The 21,730-nt window shown below is 42.7% G+C and overlaps 1 protein-coding gene and 1 non-coding gene across 4 annotated transcripts in view; one reads left to right on the top strand and one right to left on the bottom strand.

Moving 5' to 3' along the window:
* Positions 1–8,154: 8,154 nt before the first annotated feature.
* MSANTD4 (Myb/SANT DNA binding domain containing 4 with coiled-coils) overlaps positions 8,155–21,730 on the bottom strand; it is a 59,425-nt gene continuing 45,849 nt past the window's right edge. For 2 of the 3 annotated variants that reach the window (XM_054015554.1, XM_054015551.1), the window contains exons 2-3: positions 13,141–13,779; positions 8,155–10,506 (exon numbers count right to left, since the gene is read on the bottom strand). In XM_054015554.1, coding sequence (XP_053871529.1) covers positions 9,931–10,506; positions 13,141–13,608 — 1,044 coding nt within the window. In that variant the 5' untranslated portion in view covers positions 13,609–13,779 and the 3' untranslated portion in view covers positions 8,155–9,930. Of the gene's footprint in view, positions 10,507–13,140; positions 13,780–16,671; positions 16,747–21,730 lie in introns of all 3 variants that reach the window. The other variant, XM_054015552.1, reaches the window with a different exon arrangement.
* TRNAK-UUU (transfer RNA lysine (anticodon UUU)) lies at positions 18,729–18,801 on the top strand. Its single transcript has one exon. It is a non-coding gene; the product is annotated as a tRNA-Lys (tRNA).

The following is a 21,730-nucleotide window of genomic DNA, read 5'->3' as shown; positions in this document are numbered from 1 at the left end:
TCTTGAGAAGAGCATTATCTTGGAGAGACTGCAGTATAAATAGACAACATACAAACACAGGATGTGGGAGAAATGCAACATGACTAAGCGGTGAGGAAGAGCACATCATGCTAATTCAGCACAATATTAAAATACACAGTGTATTTGATTATTCATCCTCTGATGGATTAACATTTTTTCGGCAGGGTTCAGAAACCTTTTTGGAAGACATGAATTTGAAGATGTCTGTTGCAATCGCTATTTCTAGAGTAGTCTGATACCATTTAGGGTCTCCACTGTCCCAGTCCAGCAAAGAACATTAACATGTACATAACTTTAAGCCCACTTAAATCAACATAAAGAAGGAGCAGGTTGGGCCATGGTACAGTGGCTGATCACCGTATCATCAAGTAAATTGCTCTGGAGTAAACCTAAGGGACAAAGCGGTGCCTAATTGACAGCCTAGGATGGGCTGGGGAGAGTTAAAGCACTAACCAGCCCATTAGCTTAGAGAATAGAAGGCACAGAAAAGTGAAAGGAGTGTGTGGGGGGGAGAAAGTGGCAGAGCCATAGTGAGACAGACTTTGAGAGCCAGAGCTAAGAGAGATCTAAGAGGGAGAGATTCTAACTCCCACCCTTGGTCTAAGGGGCTGAGGAATGTGATATTATTGTAGATCAGGTGTGGCACAATGCTATAAATGTGATGGGAGAACTCTCTAAATAAACCATAGGTGGTGTTTACAAGCAGTGTATCTCCAAGCAGTCTGTGTGCACAGAGGAAAACAGGAGCAGAGGCCACGCCCTGGCACAAGCTGAGAGGATTCCAGGCATAGGGGGCACATGGTCCAGAACCTGGAGAGAAGAGTGAGAGAAATGTATAAGGGGTAAGTTAATCATGCTATTTTGAGTAAGTGAAAGGGTAGAGGAGGGAATGAAAGATGATGAGAGCAAGAGCTAGGCAGAAGCTAGGCTGTATATAAGTCCTATTTAGAATTTAATAATGCTAACCTTTCTAGAGAGTCTTTATACAAATCTATAGAATTCTATAGCTGGGATAGAATTCCCTATTAAATTCTGTAGGCTTTAAAAAAATCTTACAGAAAGGATATCATTCGCTACTAAATTCTATAGGTGATACAGAAACCTTTTTAATTTCTATGGAACCCTATGGGTTTCATTACATTCTACAAGACTTTCCATAAGAAAAAGGAGAATATGACAACCATCTACAACTGTCACAGGGATGAAGAATTATTTGCTTCCCCATAGATCCTTTCTCTCCAGCATTTCCTTTAATAGAAATGCCATGGCTGAATGTACGCTAGATTACTGGTCTCCAATTGTCTGTCCTTGGAGGCATGACTTTTCTATTTCATGCTCTATCACCGGAAAGCAAAATGTTAATTCCTGACATTGGGTAGATATTTTTTAGCACTTCAAAGTTCTAGAGATGCATGGAAGCTGAAGAAAATTATTTTTAACATAGGAGGTTTTAGAGAAATTCTGAACTGCAAAATAGACATCAGAGGTTTCCTCATGTCAGAAGCATTCTTAGAGGGCGGCATCATTCTGCCAAGGATGGTGACGTTGAACTGAAATCTCAGCACCATTAGCTGCGCCACTCTCACTCCACTGAGCAGAATGTTTCACTATTATGAAGTAGCACAGTCCTGAGCTAAGTAGCCGAGTCACTGCCTCTAACAGCCTCCTCAAAGTAACTAAAGCTCTCAGGCTTTCTTATCCATATCTGATTCTAACCAAGTGCTGAAGCTGGGTGAGCCCAGTAAGTAAAAACGGGTAGAAATCCAAAGGCAGAATCTCACATCTGTATTCAGTAATGTGGTTGGCACGTCATTTCACAAGAGATGAAACCTAACAAGGAACCAGTACCAGCATGAAAGCCCCCAAGTTGAAAGGGCTGGAATGTGGAGAAATAGGAGTGATGACTAGTAAAAAAGAGTTCTCTGGTTCTCCCTGCTCAGACCCTCTGATAGGAAAAGATCTGCGGGCTCACCCCTTCCCAAGGGGGAAGGGAGGGAGAATGTGCTGCCACTAGGAGTCTCTACAAAGGGTGTGAAACACAGACCACGATCAGGGGTTATAGCTCCCTGGTGCTCCATTGGAATGGAAGAATGAGCAAGTGGGGGCCATGTGGGTGACCAATGGGATACATGGTTTAGAAGTTTCTGAGAGAGACTGCAGCAGACAGATGGAGAAGACTGGAGAAATAGGGAGGCAGGGAGAATAAGACGCATGAGAGAAGGAAGCAGAGAGTGGGTCATGTGGCTGTGTAGAGCACAGAAAAAATAGGGTAGGAATTGCATTTCCTCACTGATCCTGTTAACTGATGGGGAAACTGGCACCTTGAGTTGCCTCCCCCTGTGGTACCCCTTCCATGCGGTACCCCTTCCAGTGGGGAAGCTCAGAGCTTGAGGTTAACTAGTTAATGTTTGTAAAGCACTTTGAACATGAGAGAGAGCAGGGTCCATGCTAGGTAATATTAGTTATGGCAAGGGGAGATTGGGCCAATGTTCTCTTGCTGCCAAAAAGGGAGAAGTATCCAGCCTGTGACTTCAGAATGCGTATAGAGCCTTAAGCAGTCATTTGTGGTAAAGGCCAGCTCTGACTGTGAATTCTCTGGCTTTTGTCATTTATGTCAGACTTTAAGATTATTACATTCAATTCAGAAACTAATAATTAAATAAATTCCATAGAAATTTGGTGGCATTTGGGGTCTGACTGACACCCTCTGACTTACATGGACTAACCTGATTTTAGCAACAATTAAAAAGAAAATCAGAGCCTTCCTGCCCCCATCGACCTCCTCTTTGATGCAGAGTGGGATTTTTGCAGAGTACTTTTTGTTTGTAAAATCTCACCCTTGGATTGGAGAGTGGTGCTGATGCCATCTCCCTGGAGTGCTGGGCCTCTCCTGACAGCGAGCAGCTGGAGGATTGTGAGTTGGAGAGGCAAGTGACACTTCCAGCGCAGATTCATGGAGATTGCATGAACTGTGGTAAGGAGGCAAAGAAATGCAAGTAGTCAGTCTGCCTTGCCGCTCACAGAAAGGGGGAAACTTGTCTGACTAATTTGGAATAATTTTTGAGGGGAAGAGCAGAACATGAAAGTGGGTGAAGCAGTGGACATGAATCACTCACATTTCAAAAAGACTTTTGACACTGTACCACACAGTTCACAGATACAGCAAGTCAACAAGTATAAAGAAGGTGCAATCTGAGAATGTGCAGGGCACTGGTTAGGGGGCAGTTTGCCATGGGCAAAGGTTACAGGTCAGGCAGGTGGACAATGATAATTATTCACTTTTTGCAGTGCTGTTGTCTTTAACTTATTAACTCTTCTTCCTCCAGGGATAGCTCAGTGGTTTGAACATTGGCCTGCTAAACCCAGGGTTGTGAGCTCAATCCTTGAGGGGGCCATTTGAGGATTTAGTTGGGGATTGGACTTGCTTTGAGTAGGGAGTTGGACTAAATAACCTCCTGAGGTCCCTTCCAACCCTGATATTCTATGACTGCAATGCAGAGGTGTTAATTGCCCACTTCATTTTGCATGGTTTCTTGAACATCTGTTAACTCCTTATGCTTAACAATCTGTTCCAATTTGTGTTTAGCTGTGACACTGAGTACCTTTCCCAGACCTGAAGAAGAGCTCTGTGGAGCCTCTTTCACCAACAGAAGTTGGTCCAATAAAAAGTTTTTATTTATTCTGGCACATCTAAGAACCCAGTTCTCAAATCTCACTGAGCTGCACTTAGAAAAGGACCTGAGAGGGGACAAAGGTTACTTTACTCCAGCTCTGTTGCCCTGCAGCTCCTGGGGTCTCAAGGCTATTCTAAGTTACTCCCAACTGTCAAAGGCTCCAAGGGGCTGTTCCAGCAGCTGGGGATTGCCAGAGCAAAGTGACACCCTGGCCTTGCCTCTTTTGGCCTGGCCACACTCTGACCTTGGGGTGCAGTGGAAGTGGCACAGAGCTGCCTATGCTGATTTACACAATCTTGTGATCTTACCATGTCAGGGGAATTCTCAGCTAGTCAAGCCAACTTTATGGCCCGTTTGCACCACTGGAGTAGTGCAAAGCGGCCCAATTGGCACCAAGGATCAGCCACATACCGTATTGTGCATGGCACTTTACAGAGTCATTCATAGTTTCAGGACCTGATTATTCTACACGTGAACACCAGTGTAAAATGGGCTTGATCATCAGTTGTGCTTGGAGTCTGTTTGGCACTGTTGAGAAGAGGGGCAGGTAAAGGTAGCTTGCAATTAACTTTATGTTCTCCTGATCCCTGGAGCTATCAGGGGCCAATTTGAAGAAGCAGCAGAGAAGTGTGATATCCCTGCTGCATTTCTTTGGTGATTAACATAGTGTTACTGTGTCCTGGGTATTGCTACTGTGAACCTGGCTTAGAAAGCCAAACAATTACAGCTGATTAATGTTTATAAAAATGCCATGTAAAATACCACAAAACTACTGCAATCACAGTGAAAGTATCACCAGACAACAGTAACATGATGAATTCAATAACATTTGCTCTGAATGTTGTGCTGAAGCTGCATTTTGCAACGATTTGTGACTATGCTTAATTTTGTCATGAAGTATTTTCCCAGAGATTTCACACAGCTAAAGGAAGTATCTTTTCTAGAGCAGGCAGGACATGTAGGTGTTGGTAAAAATAATTGTTCACACACTGTTCTGTGCACACATGGATAAGCACTCAAATTACTGAAATGAAAAAAATTCCAGGCTCCTTTAGGTTTATTTCAGCCCTATTACTTTTCTCTTCACTGCATCTTAGTCCCTTTCCATAAAAAGGCTAGTTCTCTCAGATTCCTTGATAATGATATTATTTATTTCATGGGCCTTACTGAGGCTGGACATTTTTTAATCACCCTAATATCTGCAGCATTGCTAACAAAACTTCAGCCACTGGAATTTTAAGTGCCATCTAGAAACAGTGAGGAATTATGTGCAAAAATGCTGGGTGGGGATGCATTATGATAAAATTGTTAATTACATGATCACATAAAATTTTTTTCCACAGGACCCCTGCCTCACTACACAGCACAAGCAGTATTCACTGAATAGATTCAATCATTTGTTTTATCCTCATTGTGGCTCCATGTCATTTTTTACTGCACATTCTTTGCTGTGAGTACAGAATAATACATTTCCACTTGGGCTTTTTTTTTATAGAGCACATAGCTATAGTGTCTGAGTGGTTCACAAACAATCACAAATTTATCTTTACAACAGCTCTGTGAGGTAAAATAATAGTATTATCCCAGATAGGGAACTGAGGCATGGAAAGATTAAGGCTAAAATTATGTGTCCACTAATTTTGGGTTCCCAGTGTGAGATGCCTAGGGCCTAGTTTTTCAGAATATTTTAACATTTTAACACCACTTTACATACAGAGCAGAACTCCCTTTTATTTCAGTTGCAGCTGAAAAAAAGCTCAGCACTTCTGCAAATCTGGCCCCAGGTGTCTGCCGTTGGACACCGAGTAAATGAGGAACAAACAATTAGTGGCCACTTTGAAAATTTTGTGTTAAGTGACTTGCCCAGCACCCTACAGGAACTATGTGGCAAACACAGGGATAGAATCCAGTTCTCCAGGGTGGAATCAACTGCCTTAATCACAAGACCAACCTTTCTCTTCCTGCAGTTCTCTGCTGCATTCACTACACACCTTCCAACTTCTTAAGGTTTCACAGGTAACCTTAATTCTGGCATTTTCCAACTTTTTCAGAGCTTGATTTTAAAACATTAACATTTCTAAATCCTCTTTTGCATGTAAGATCATAAGTTTTTAAAAAACTGAAAAAATAGAAATTCTATTATGTAAAACCATATTGACCCTCACATGGCTCAACTGATGAGCTAGAATCTTTAGATACTCAATACTGACCTTTGCTTCTTGAGTTAACAAAGAAACTGGTAGGAGTAGTAGGTTATGTATGTACTCTCTATGTAGACCAGTCACTAGAGGGGAAAAAGACAATTACTTTGCTGGTGAGTTTTACAGGCTATTTGTTGAGAGCAAAAGGAATGTGTAAACCCAGGACTCCTTGGTTCTATTTCAGGCTCTGGAGAGGAGTGCACTTCAACAGTGACAGAACCTTCCATCCTGTATTCCCCTGAATCTGTTCCATCCAGTCTTCCTCCCCCAGCTCCTGTCTCATTCTCCCATTGAAGTGGTTTTGCAAGAAATTAAAAATACAAAACAAAAATAAACAGTCTGAGGAGATACTGGCATGGAAAATTTCCAAAGAGTTAAAGAATTAGGCACTCTTAATTGTAGGCATATCTTTTCCAGATATTCTTTACAGAGCTAGACAGCAGCTAATCCATACCAGCCTGCTTGCTCCTACCCCAGTATCACCCAGTCTTAACTCACTCCCTCAGGATAGACTGTACCTCTTGAGTGCTCTCTGTGAGGCCTAGGGGAAGAGGGAACAGTGTGTGGGAGCAGCTGAATTCCCACTTCTGCAATGAAGGGGAGAAATCTGCCCACAGAAGGACACTCTCCCTCCATGTATGGATCTCAGGGGAACAATCCCAGTATTGTCAACCATACAGTTCAAAAATCGTGAGTCAGACCACCACCACCCAAAAAAATCATGAATTTGGCCACAGAATTATGTTTGCTTTTTACAGATTAAGTAATTTTTTAACTCCCCCGACAACCTCCAATATGTATGTATGGATACCATTAGTGTTATCAGTCTATAGTGAGAAGCAAAAATTTTGCCACTGTATCCCAGTACCATTAATTTTGTGCCCTACCCCTTATGTCAACTCTGCTGCCCTGAGTCAATTAATATTTGCACCCAGCCCTCACATCAGCTCCAGCTGCACATCAGTTCTCCCATCTCCCAACCACACAATTTTCTTGCCCCCCATTCTCACATTTGACCCCTAGTGCACCTCTGCTCTTTCTGCAGCTGTGGAGGTTCTTTGGACATGGTGCAGGCCTGCAGCATTATGGGTTCTTCACACCCACGCTGTCTCCCAGGCCTGGGAGAGGCGCAGCGCCAAAGAGGTCCTCCTTTCTTCACTCCCAGACTAGGTGTTGCAGGGAAGGAGCACAGAGCAGACTGATCCATTTTTCTCAGGAGGGGAAGGGTGAGGAGGGAGTGGAGCTGCCCTGAGCTGCTGGGTTCTTTTTGCACCTCACTCCTCTCTTCAGCCTCTCCCTTGAACCTCTTCCCCGATCCAAAAACTCCTCTTGGCCCCCAAGCGGAGGGGACAGAGCTATGCCTACCCCCTATAACAGCTCTCGTTGACTGTTCCTACCCAGAAGGCAGGGAAGTGGGGAAAGCAACCAATCAGAGGGGGCTTTCCCCTAGGCTGTCCAAAAATCAAGTGAAGGCTGGAGCTTTTCCAGTCATAGAAGACTGGTTCCACCAGGGCCCAAAATCCTATTACTAACTATAACATCACAAGATCTGCCAACATTGCAATCCACACCAGCGTTATGATAGAAGTCTGGATGCCTCTTTATAGCTTTCGCCGCCACCTAGTTCATACTACTAACTAGGAGCTTTGTCTCTATAATAAGAAGCACCTGCTCAACAGCAATTTTGATTTGTAGTATTCAAATTTATTTCCACTGTAGAAGCATGCTTATTTCAGTAACAGAAAAATAACACTTTATTTGCAGAATAAAAGTAATCCTGTAGTGGTATTAATATATATTCCAATTTAACACTCTGATACTGTTTTAATTTTCAGACGGAGACACCAAAGGTAAAGGATGAGAGATCTAAAGTCTGGCTCAGTTGGAACATAAACAAGTAAATATGTATGTTCTCATTTAAAATTTCCTATATTCTTTTTTAATTTAAGTGAATGTGTTACTTACGAAAAATACTAACAGCCTTAGAAATTATTTTTCTATTTGATTACAAAATATATATTACATAGGCAGCAGCAATGCAAGCTTCTTCACACCACTTTACCAATGTGTCTCAGTCTTGGCCAGGCAGGATTAATCATGTATGTGCAGTGTTGTATTAATCTAAATGGAATATATGGGCTAAAGGTGTTAACATCACTCAGTCATTGTCCAACATTGGACAATGTTAAACAAGGTCTGGAGCTTGGTATACAGAGACCTCAGCCTGCTTAGCACCACGGAAAACACACCATTAAATATCCTTTTAACCTTTTATTAAAGATACAGAAAAAAAGGAAAAACAGTATTTAAAATGTAAAGTATTCAATAAAGTTTTCATTTTAAAAACTTTCCGTCCTTGTTCCCTTTCCCTTTAGCTGGAGAGAGTTTTTAGAAGGTAAAAACCCATGTTTGGTAGATGGTACCAAAGATGGCAATAACAATCCTTTTGGGGAAAAGAGAAGAAGTTAGTTGAGATGGGCTGGAGATGTCCTTGCCTCTGTTGTTGTTAAAGTCTAACCTTAGAAGGACTTGTATTACGGTCTCTTAGATGGTATCAAAGATGGTAATCACTGCCTTCCCAGGTCATGTATAGCATTCAGCTGGAGCCACTAGAGGTAGCAATGTCACTGGGATCCTTCTGTCTGTCTGGCCTCTTCTGGCCAGAACATCTCTCAGGAACAGGATGATGAAGGCCCGGGGCTCCAGGAAATGGTGGGGGTGGCAGCCATGATTGTGAAGCTCACTCCAGTAGCTGATGTCTGTTCTTTTCATCTGTTCTTCTCTTTGTTATTTCCTTACTTTCCCTCAAAAATCTCTTTACAGACCCCAAAAAGGATGGAATAGCCCATCCCTTCATTATTTTGTCTACCAATTAGACCTAATATCTGATATACCAATTTTGGCTCATTAACTTCCAGCTCCACATCTCCTGTTTTTAACAAGCATCATTTCAACAGTCCTTGAATCATATCAATGTGGCCTTTTAGTTTAGACTAATTCAGTTATTCTGTCTCCCTTTTGTACCCTATTCCCATCAACATTTGTTATTATAGGTTATTGTAACATCTTATGAACTTTTATATACTTTTTAGTTGAGCTCACCATTTGGGTAAATTTGTTGGTCCAACTGTCACAACAGCAGTCATTTACCTTGCTCCTGAGACTACCAGCAAGTGAGCTAATTGTGGTCTGTTCTTTTGCAACCTGCATAACTGTGGGCTAAGAAATGGACTAAATCTATTAAGTTATTCCACAGAGGTCACCCCACAGCAATCACATGATAATTATTTTCTGCCACTAGGAGTCTCCATTAGATTCAGACTGGTAATCTGGAAGTAGAAAACTGCACAGCATTGCTAATTCATTGACTCATCCATCAGTCCAGTTTTTATTTAGATACAGTTGATATGTGACCGTCTAATACAAGTAGACAGAATACTACCTTCTCTTTATCTTTTCTGGCCACTAGAGGGCAGGACAATAAACCCATGTGTATTGAAATTAACTTGCACTTCATTAATGCTCAGAACTCCTTTGAACTTTGAAAAAGTGTTTATAAAGTAAAGAAAATGAAATTAAATGTAATTATCACCTCATGTAATTTGCTTTGTGTAAAAAATAAATATGTTTGGGCTATCTTCAGCACCATTCCTTCACAATATGTGCGGATTTATTTTGACAGTTCCCATACTTTTAAGGTAACACTGTTGTAACAATGGAAAGATACAACTGTCTTGATCCTTAATGTGCTTGTAAGAGCAGGATACCAAACTATACAATACAATACTGGATGCAAGAGAACATAATACTTTCTTCTGCTACGTTGAAAAGCAGTTTCACACATAAATTCCATTTATGTAGGCACACTGATTTACCAAACACCATTCCTTTTCATTTTTTATTTTTTTAGTTTAACATCGACATTAAATTTTGGACAGAAGAAAGTTAAACCTCTAGGACAGTTTCTGTATTAAGAAAAAAACTACTTATATTTGAACATCAAAACACTATTAATGACACCTTAGCCAAGAAGTTTACTGCAAGTGACCCTCTCGTTGAATTCGAAGGCGTTCTTTTTCCACTTGTAAACGTTCCTTCTCAATCTGCAGCTTCTCAGATTCATATTTTAAAAACTGCAGCCTCTCTTTCTCTAATTGTAAACGTTCCTTTTCGAGTTTTAATTTTTCAGTTTCTAGATCCAGAGGCTGTAAAATGGGTTTTTCCACTTGGGTGATGTCATTTTCCAGGGCAGGTTTTTCAGCACGCAGAGCCTCTAGCCTCAGTTTCTCCCGCTCAATCTGGATCCGCTCCTTCTCCAGTTGAAGTCTCTCATGCTCAAGGGCTACATGCCGTAATCGCTCCTTTTCAATCTGCAAGCGCTCTTTCTCCACCTGTAGTCTTTCAGCTTCAATGTCCAGCCGCTGTTTCTCCAGTTCTAGTTTTTGTTTCTCCAAGTTTATGAGCAAATGAGAGTCCTCGTAGGCTAGTCGGGCTTGAGCAGAGCTCAGATTTCCAAACTCTTCAATGTGGGTGAAATCAGGTAGGTCACTTTCCTTTTTGGAATCTGGCAAAACTGATGACAAAATTTCCTCTTCTTCCTCAATAGGAAACTGTTGGGAGGAATGAGAAATATAATTATTTCATGTACCTCTTTATATCATATTGAGCCAGTTACCCCCATGCAACCTCACTGAAAATAAGGCACACTTCTGTTGTTTCTAGTCATATCTCAGAAGTTATTCCAGACATTCGTTTCACTTGTGCCCTACACAATTCGTGTTTGTTAAACTCAAACCCTAAGTTTTCTGCTGTTACTAAGGCATGGCTTATTTGATCAGCAACAAACTCACATGTGGTCATGAAATACAGAAGGCAATTTCTTTGGCATATCCCTACTGTAAAGATGCAGAAAAAACAGCTGTTTATTCTGCAAAGCTTTGTTTAAAAATAGGTTGTGGATTTTTTTTTGTATTTAGATGATCTAAAAGAATTTTCAGATTTACTGAAAGAGAACTAGGGTTAATAAGTAGGCATTGTTTTTAGTTTTCATATAGGTTCCATGACAGACACTTGGGATATTTTAGGAATTTCTTTTGACCAATTATTTAACATAGGAATTGGAATTGTAAGCCATTCAGGTATGTCACATAACATTGCTTTAACTAATGCTGTAAAGGATCCATCACTAAAAACAGTTTGATGTTGTGTTTTATTTGAGATCTGCTGCCTTTTTTCTCATATGTTCCTGTGATGGGGTGTCCACCCCACACGGGACTGGATGGGAAGAAGGTGGCCAGGTAGGTCTATTAACTCCACAGGCTGCACCTAGAGGAAGAGCCAGGGAGCAGGAATTGATTGCAAGCAGGCTCAGCTGGGAAGGAACAGCCAGGGTCTCTAAAGCCAGGAAGCTGGCAACAGACAAGGGCTGCTGGGAAAGGGCAGTCACTCCCTTGGAAAAAGAAGGAGGTTTTGGAACTGGTGCACCAGAGTAAGGAGGGGAACCAGGAGTTGTAGGAATCAGTCCAAGAAGCAGCAGTGAGTGCTGGGAGAGGAACGCCCAGAACTGCTGGGTGTAGGGTCCCTGGACTGGAACCCAGAGTAGTGGGCAGGCCTGGGTTCCCCTACCAGCCACTGAGGGCATTGTATAGACTGCAGGGCAGTGAACGGGAAGACTGCCTGGGTCACCGTGGGAGTGACAGAGAATTGAAGGACTGTACCTCAGAAGGGAGGGAAATGGTGAGTAACCTAGCTGGAGGGCTGAGTCACGAAGAGGACGCAGCGGTTCCTGGGAAAAGAGACCTGGGAGAGAGATGGTGTGAAGGCTTGCGATGACGGAAAGGGGCATAGACTTTAAGAGCTAATCCAGAGTGACCAGGAAGAGGTGCCAGATAAGCAGTGAGTGGTGCATCCCGTGACAGTTCTCAACGCTTCAAATTGTGCTAAATGGGGACAAGAACAAATTTGTTAAACTGATCCTTTAGTTATTTTTATTGTCTCTTTTAGACTATCTGTCCCCAAGCCCTGGGTACAGAGGGACCTTGGGTGTAGCAATACTGGTGTGGTTCCACAGTCCTGGGGACACTCTAAAAGTTCATGCAGGGGATATATACCCGTGTGCTACAAAACCATGCTACATAAGTGGTCACTGTGCTCCAGTGAACATGGGGTTTTGGGTTAAGGTGGGGACCGGGCCTGCGAAGGAGCAGCACCAAGACAAGATCTGGGACAAATGTGGATTTACTGGCTATTCCTCTAGTGCAAAAGGAACTCAGAAACTGCAGAGGCTAATTCAGCCCTATTGTTGCAATAGTGGTCACAAAACAGTTCCAATGTCACCCTAGCTTAGGAGAAAGATTCCTTCCCATCATGTTTAGCTCCCGCACCTCTACTTGGCACCCTTCCTAACTGTTCAAGCCATGCATAGGGTACAGGCTTTGCCCATAAATTAAAATTTTTCTCATGGCACCTAAAGTTAAAAAAGAATAGAATAGAATAAATCTGCCTGGTTTTGGAACCTAAGGAACAGTATCTCCCTAGACCTATATTGACCCTACAAAACCAATTATTGGAATTCCATCTGATTGACAGTCTCAGAACTGGCAAGATCACTCCCACCCTCCTCCTTTTCTCCCCATGCTACTGCTCTATAGATTTCATTGCTGAATGGTGGGATGCTGTCTATTAGGAGTTTGATACCAGCGGCAAAATCAACCAACCATTTCCCTCTCCCAATTCATCTCTTCTCTCCAGCAGGATTGTGTTATCATGGGTGATACCAGGACTGCTTTCTCATCCTTGTCTCCAGTTGGAAGTGGTTGGATTGTGAAAGAGATGGGTTACTCCTCCCCCTATTCTAATGTATGTGCAGGGGTGTGGATAGGAGAAATACTAAGCTAACTCCTCCTTCAGTCCACATGAATACTGCATCCTGTTTGAAATAAATTAAGTCCATGGGGGAAAGGAAAAAGGAAAACAGAGGCATAAATACATTTAGAAGATTACTGAATACATGTATATTTAATAAAAAAAAACAAGACCTTATGCAGATGTGTAGGTTGCTGGATTTTGAAGATCATTCATATAAAAACAGAGCTTGTCACAGGAGATTCTCTAATTCACACAATCAGACAGTCTTGGGAAATTATAATATAGAGGACTATTAGCCACAAGTGTGGAGAAAGTCCCCAAGCTGGAGTGAAAAGAATGGCCATAATGAAAACAACTACAGTGCACTAACTACTTACTTCAAAATTCTGTGGATCCTCCTCCTCTTCCACCTTGATTTCTGTTAAAGATCCACTGGCTTCTCTGAAGTCTGTGATATTTAGCCATTCAAAACTGTTTTCATTTGTAAATCCCACTTTCTCATCCATCTCTTCATTGACAGAGTCATCTAAATCAGATGATGGAAGGTGAAACCCAGCGCCTACCAGTTTGATGTTTGCATTCAGACGCTTTCTCTTCATGAGTGCTCTCCAATCAAGGTATCGTCTTTTCACTTCTGTCCCTGTTCTTTGCTCTCCTTCACCTACAGCATTCACACACTCTGCTATTTCTTCCCAAGCCTTTCGTTTCATCTCATTAATTGTTGTATTAAGCTGCTTGGAAAAAAGTACCTCTTTCCTTTTTCTAATTTCTTTAAGGAGTGTTTGAGTTTCTTGAACGCTAAAATTGCTTTTTCTTTTTCTTTTTAATTGTTTCATTTTTTCCATCTTTAAATCTAATAATTGTTACTGCAGCCAACTAAAGAGATAATACGAGAGTATTCAGTTTATTTATACAACTATGATTTAGAAAACAATCACAAAATGGCACTCGGTTCTTCAGGAAGTGGGTTTTCTCATTACTTGGTCATCTTTCTATTTGCCAGGCTTGTTAAGATCCTAAGAGGAAAGAGCAAATAATATAAATCTCAACGATATATAGTGATATTTTCATCCAATGAAACTGACTCCTAAATCAACACTGCTAAAGAATCTATATGCTGAACTGATCATTCTTCTATCTGATAGATTAAAACAATTTCTAAAAAATGTTTGGAATATAGAGTAGCTATAAATAAGCCTCTCTGTCCTCACATGAATTATAAATCCATCAATATATATCTGTCTCACACACTGTTCAGATTGAGTTGATATTTCCATTATAAAAATGTGGCTATTTTCCTTTGGCTTTTACAATCTTGCCATTTTAAATTTGCTCCAACCTGAAACTTGACATATAAGTCTCATCTTGAGTTTTCTAAAGTGGCTAAAATTGATAAAGCCATTTCTTCAGAGATGTAAAATATCTGAGTGAGAGACATTTCTCAGATGACTTTAAAAAGTTATTTCTACCTGAAAACAATTTCATTTTAAAAGCTGAGGTTTTTACTATTTCTGAGCCATTATAATAACAACAGAAGAATTGGAATGGTTCCATTGACACACAGAAAATTGGAAATAGTATTTGCCATTTCAAAAATCTTCTTGAATTAAAATTTTCTTAACACAGAAAATACGTATAGGAAGAAATCCCTACAAACTCAAAGGTACAACCCCGTTTCTTCAACCTTTCCTCCCCTGTCTCTCTGCCACTCTTACCCGCAACAACCCATGTCAGAATATTGTTAAACTAAAAACAAAGCAGCAAATTCAGGCAAGCGTGGACTCAAGAGCAATTTTCCCCAGGGCAAACATTCAATTTAGAAATAACTATGGTAACTGTATTTCTTATTTAAGTTCTTTTTTACTTGCATGATAATAGGATTTTGCTTCTTAAAAATACATCTGCTTATCGTGAATTCCCATTTACAAACATTTCCTCGGCCACTAATTGTGGTTCTGGAAGAAGAATCATAACAGGAGAAATAAGTAACAGGAATAGATGAACTTTCAAAGAAAACTGACACTCTTATTGCCCCTTCTGGAAATAAGAAAAAAGACAAAAGAAAACATCCTGTTTAAAGAAGACTATGTTAACGCCAACTAGATAACTTGTAGATCATGCCTGCAATGTCCATCCAGGAGAGTTAGAACACAACATGCTAGTTCGCGCTGCAGTTTACACCCTTATAGTCAAAACTGTGGGGCTATGTAGCTGTAGCTTTAGAACATGGCTGACTGTAACTGGTTCACTCACAAACATTTGCACGTCAAACAGCATCTTTCACAGCCCTGGCATTTAAAGATCCTGATACCTCACTGACTACTTTGAAAAACCTTGTATTTAGAAATAATTCTATTTCTCTTTCATAGAAATATGTAATTCTTTTCTTTTATTAACATATTACTGTAGATTCCCCCCCCCCCATTAAGAGTTGATTAATTCTTCGTGTTTTCTCTCCACCAGAAGTCATTATACTTTGCAATATCATGATGGCCATGAATAAAAGATGACTTCTGGTTAGGAATGAAAAGCAGGAATAGATAAAGATGAAACAAATGTTTTTTTCAAATGTAAGTGTGATTAATGATAGATAACTAAGAAAAAAGACAGAAAATGATACTGTGCAAGGAAAATGATTTCTAGGTAAGAAGTGTTTCAAAGCTGTAAGTGGAATAGCGATTTTAATGGTAAAATTAACTAACTAATTCAGCTCATTTGAATTTAGCTGATAGATGTTGATACTTATTAGCGTAAGGAAAAGAAAATGTATAATTGAGACTGCCTGAACCACAGTGTTTTAGTGATTTCTCATTAGAGCGACCAGAGCCTATCATATGTATGTGTGTGTGTATATATTTACATATACGCAAATACACTGTCTTTGTTTTATATAGGACAATGATTTGCATATGCATTAGGAAATGGAAAACAATTTCAGAGAGAATAAAGATATATCAGAATGGACAACTATATAATGGTAATGTGGGTTGCAGTCTTGAGGGTGAGGGTGTATGATGAATTGTACTCCCACACCAGTCCTGAGAGAGCTGCACTAGGCCAGGCAGGCTCAATCAGCCACATTAGTGGCAAACAAGAGAGATTTAGGCTGTGTGAAAAGCCTTGATTAGAAAAAAGCTCACCTGTGAGGGAACAGGTAGGGACTTCTATAAAGCCAGCAGGCAGGAAGCCTGTAGTCTCTCTTCCCAGAGAGAAGGAGAAGGAAGGGGGGATAGGAATCCCTGAGACCTAGTGGGCCTGAAAGAGAGGGGTTTTCTGACTAGGAGGACTGAAGAAACACAGTAGGAAATAGTCCAGGGGCTAGAGCAGGAAAATGGGTGCAGTCATAGACCTTAATCACTTGCTACAGGGTCCTAGACTGGAACCCTGAGTAGAGGGTGGGCCTGGGTCCCCCTACCAACCACTGCAGAGTGGTACTGGTTGGGGCAGTGAATTAGAAGACCACCTAGGTCACTGCAGGAGTGACAGGGTCAGGGCAGCGGACATGAGGACTGCTTGAACAGAAAGACTTTGAAAGGGGAATCACAAAGTGATCTGGTTGGAGGGCTGAGTCATAAAGCAGCTGTACCACAACTCTGTGAACAAGAGATGAGCTGCAGATGCTGGAAGAGAAGGAAGGGGACACTGAACTGGGCGGAGCTAATTCCTAAAAGTGCTTGAAGGGGGCACAACCAGCACTGAGCAAACTGCCCCATAACAGGCAGCAACACTGTAATATTCCTGTAGATGCAGAGTGAAATAAAATTATATTGGAACATTTTATCTGATCTTTTAAGTTTTTTTCCTAACCTTTAGTATTTCATTCTCATGAGCCTACCCTGAATAGATACTAGTGCATAGAGGGAAGCTATATTTGATTCTAACTAGCAGTAAATCAATTTATTTAGTACCTGCATGTTCTTCTCCAATCCAAATTAGAGTGCAATCACATCCCCTTTTGGCTTGTAGCAATTGATCTTCATGACCTATCCATCAAACACAACGTTTAGCCTGTGAAAGTTTTGTAATTTTTAAAAAAGTATCATAGAGCAACTTAATTATCCAGAAAAGTTACTGATTTGCTGATTAGAACTAAACAGTTCAGTCAACTTTTAGAAGTTCAATTGTATTTGCCATCTTGTTAAAAAATGTTAGATTCAGTTGAAATCCTGGGGCCAAGTACTCCTGTATTATACTGGTGTAATTCCATTTAAATCACTTGAATTGGAAAAGTGTATTTTGATTGGTGCTGGTCTGGTATCTCTAAGCATTTGCAATAGTTTCCAGTGTGCTATTTTCTTTATGATTATAATAACTTTAAGTTTATACAGTTACATCCAGGCTTTAACAGCAACTTTACATGTGAAGAAAACACTTGTTTCTTCTTATGAGAACAAATTCTTTTACTTTTTTCATTGTGATTTAGAGATAGCAAACCTGACTTGGACTTTTAGCAAAAAACAAATCCTATTTGTGTGAAATTCTTGCAAACAGCATAAATTTCAAAAGAATTGCCTAAGTATGACCATACTGGCTCAGACCAATAGTTCATCTAGCCCAGTATTCTGTCTTCTGACAGTGGCTGGTGCCAGATGCTTCTGAGGGAATGAACGAAACAGGGCAATTTATTGAGTGACCCATCCCGTCATCCAGTTTCAGCATGTGGGAGTTAGAGGCTTAGGGACACCCAAAGCAAGGGGTTGCATACCTGACCATCTTGGCTAAGACCCACTGGTGAACCTATCCTCCATGAACTTATCTAATTTGTTTTTGAACCCCAATCGCTGGCAATGAGTTACACAGGTTGGCTGTGCATTGTGTGAAGTACTTCCTTATGTTTTTTTTTTAAACCTGCTGTCTGTTAATGTCATTGGGTGATGCCTGGTTCTTGTGTTATGCAAAGTGATAAAATACAATTCCTTATTCACGTTCTCCACACCATTTGTGTTTTTATAGACCTCTATCATATCTTCCCTTAGTCATCTCTTCTGTAAGATGAACGAACCACTCTTTTTAATCTCTCCTCATATGGAAGCTGTTCCATACCCCTCATCATTTTTGTTGCCCTGCTCTGTACTTCTTTCTCAATTCTAATATATCCTTTTTGAGATGGGCTGACCAGATCTGCATGCAGTATTCAAGATGTGGGCATATCATGGATTTATATAGTGGCATTATGATTAAGGTTAAGATTTTGTCATGGATATTTTTAGTAAATTCATGGACAGGTCACGAACAAAAAAGAAAAATTCACCGGAAGCCGTGACCTGTCTCTGACTTTTACTAAAAATATACCTGACAAAATGGGGATCTACTGATCCCCACACCACCTGAAGTGGGGCAGCTGCGCAGGGGCTAGGAGCTGCCTGTAGCTGCTGGGGGCTAAGGGATACCCCTGCCACCTGCAGCTCTGGAGAGTCACCCGCTGCTTGAAGGTGTGGGGTGCCCCCACCTCCCATGTCAGCCGGGAGCTTTCGGGTACCCCTGTCACTGGTGGCTGGGAGATGCAGGGATCCCTGCCTCCCTCAGTGTCTGGGGCTCGGAGATTTGGCCCACCGCAGCAGGTGGCTCGGGGATTCCTCTGTCGCCACCAACCGCTGGGGGCTCAGGGATTCCCCTGCCTCCTGGATTCTCTAATCTGTAAAAAGCAACAGAGGGTCCCGCTGGGGGGCTCTAGGATTCTGCCCCTCCTCTGCTGGCAAGGGCTCAGGGATTTCCCCACTGCCCGTGGTGGCTTGGGGATTCCCCCGCTGTCACCAGCGGCCAGGAGCTTGGGAGTTCCATGGCCTGGGGGTCCTCTGTCAGCGTGAGCTCAGGGATTCCCCTGCCACCTGCAGAGGCCGGGGGCTCAGGGATTCCACCACTGCTGCTGGGGGCTCAGGGGTTCCCCGGCCCGGAGGTCCTCTGCCAGCAGGGGCTCAGGGATTCTCCCACCAGTGGCAGCGGCTCCGGAGGTTCCCCTGTCACTGTCTGGCTAGCTCAGTTGGTAGAGTATCAGATTTTTAATCTAAGGGTCCAGGGTTCAAGTCCCTGATCAGGTGACAAATTACTCACCAAGATCTTAAAAATCTGTCTTTGGGGGGGGGGGGGAGGAATAGCTCAGTGGTTTAAGCATTGGCCTGCTAAACCCAGGGTTGTGAGTTCAATCCTTGAGGGGGCAATTTAGGGATCTGGGGCAAAAATCTGTCTGGGGATTGGTCCTGCTTTGAGCAGGGGGTTGGACTAGATGATCTCCTGAGGTCCTTTCCAACCCTGATAGTCTATGATTCCTCTGCTGGTGGCCAGGGGCCCTGTACAGATGGGACCTTGGGGATTCTCCTGGTGCCCGCAGCGGCCAGGAGCTGCGAGATACCCCGCCCCCCACAGCCGCTTGGAAGTCCAGGGCCCGCCAAAGGCACCCTGCAGCTCCCTGCCTCCACTGGTGGAGGGGACCCTGCAGCGCCCAACCACAGCAGGCTAAAGTCACAGAGGTCACTGGAAGTCATGGATTCCATGACTTCCGCAACCTCCATGACTAAATCATAGCCTTAATTATTAACAGAGGGTCCTGTGGCACCTTTAAGACTAACAGAACTATTGGAGCATAAGCTTTCGTGAGTGAATGCCCTTGCGTCTGATGAAGTGTGCATTCACCCACGAAAGCTTTTGCTCCAACACTTCTGTTAATCTTAAAGGTGCCACAGGACCCTCTGTTGCTTTTTACAGATTTAGACTAACATGGCTACCCCTCTGAGCCTTAATTATGATATTTACTGTTTATTTTCTATCCCTTTCCTAATGGTTCCTAACATTCAGTTAGCTTTTTTGATTGCTGTTGCACATTGATAGAGCGCTGTGCAGATACAAATTTATATCTGCGGATGCAGATATCCGAGATATAAATTGGTATCTGCGGAATGGCAGAGTTCTCCCAGGAACCGCAGCTGCAAAAGGAGCAGAATATGGGGCTGCCACACCCAGGAGCCAGTGCTCCACGCCAGCAGCTTCTCCATCGCAGCAGTTCCAGCCCCAGCCCTGTCCCCGTCCCTTCAATGCAGTTGTCTGTGTCTCCTGTCTGGGGGCGTGCACGCTGCTTGCACACACTAGTTCAACCAGGGACAGCTGCCGGTGAGCCTGGTGCCCACCCCAGTGGGCGGGGCTGGAGGCGGTACAATGGGGCGCTAGCTCTTGGGAGCCAGGGCCCCCACGTTCTGCTCTGCCGCTGCAGTTCCCGAGAGAGCCCAGTGGTTCCATGGATACCAATTTATATCTGCGGATATCTGCATCCGCAGGTATAAATTTGTATCCACGCAGGACTCTATACATTGAGCAGATGTTTTCAGAGAACTATTCTAGATGACTCCAAGCTCTCTTTCTTGAGTGGTAACAGTTAATTTAGACTCCATCATTTTGTATACATATTTGGGACTGTGTTTTCCAATGTGCACTACTTTGCATTTATCAACATTGGATTTCATTTGCCATTTTGTTGCCCCGTCATCCAGTTTTATGAGATCCCTTTGTAACGCTTTGCAGTCGGTTTTGGACTTAAATAGCCTAAGTAATTTGCATCGTCTGCAAACTTTGCCACCTCACTGTTTGCTCCTTTTTCCAGATCATTTCTGAATATGTTGAACAGCAGTGGTCCCAGTACAGATACTTGCAGGATCCCGCTACTTAGCTCTCTCCACCGTGAAAACAGACCATTTATTCCTACCCTTTGTTTCCTATAAACTAAACTACATTCAAAACTTCTTGCTTAAACAACCCTTTCATTAACTAGGAGACAATGCAGGCAGAAGCCCAGCTGCAGAGTGGGGGCCAGTTTATTGCACTGAGTGCAGCATGTATGATTACCTGCCCTGCGGGCGGGTGGCATATGTGTGCATTCGGTGCAAGGAGCTCCTGGCCCTCAGAGACCATGTACGACTTTAGAGGCCAGGGTAGCGGAATTGGAGGAGCGAAGAGAGGCAGAGAGGTATGTTGATGAGGCTTTCCGGGACACTGTAGAATTGTCCCACCTCCGGTCAGACAGCCCCTGCGCTGTTGAGGAGGATGAAAGGCCCAGGGAAGCAGAGCAGTCAACGGGACCAGTGGGAAACCTTCCCATAGTTGGGACCCTCCTTCCAGATGGTGCTGAGGTTGCCTCTCGCACTGAGGTTACCTCTCTGGGGGAGGGAACTCCAGCTGCTAGGAAAAGGCAGGTGTTAATAATGGGAGATTCGATCATTAGTAACGTAGATTGCTGGATTTGTGATGACCAGGAGAACCATATGGTGACTTGCCTGCCTGGTGCGAAGGTTGCAGATCGCTCGAGGCATCTAGACAGACTTATGTGTAGTGCTGGGGAGGAGCCAGTGGTCGTGGTACATATAGGTACCAATGACATAGGGAAGGGTAGGAGAGATGTCCTGGAGGCCAAATTTAGGCTGCTAAAGAAGAGACTGAAATCCAGGACCTCTATGGTGGCATTCTCAGAAATGCTCCCAGTTCCACGTGTAGGGCCAGGTAGGCAGGCAGAGCTTCAGAGTCTCAATGTGTGGATGAGACGATGGTGTAGAGAGGAGGGGCTTACATTCATTAGGAACTGGGGAAACTTTTGGGATGGGGGGAGCCTATACAGGAGAGATGGGCTCCACCTAAACCAAAGTGGAACCAGACTGCTGGCACTAAACATTAAAAAGGTTGCAGAGCAGTTTTTAAACTACGAGATGGGGGAAAGCCGACTGCTGCAGAGGAGCATGTGGATCGGACAGAGACTTCTCTTAGGGGAGAGTCTAAAGATAGAGAATCTCCAGGTTATAGTCAGGAGCAGAGGATGGAAGAGGATAATGTAAGGGCCAGATCAATGATAAACATTCACATAAAAAGAATCTGACACATCAGAAAAGGGCAGACAAATAAATAGTGACACATTTTTAAAGTGCTTGTACACAAATGCTAGAAGTCTAAATAATAAGATGGGTGAACTAGAGTGCCTTGTGATAAAGG

Source organism: Malaclemys terrapin, chromosome 1, assembly GCF_027887155.1.
Source record: "Malaclemys terrapin pileata isolate rMalTer1 chromosome 1, rMalTer1.hap1, whole genome shotgun sequence".
NCBI classification, from domain to species: Eukaryota; Metazoa; Chordata; order Testudines; family Emydidae; genus Malaclemys; species Malaclemys terrapin.
This window is presented reverse-complemented; position numbering and strand designations above follow the sequence as displayed.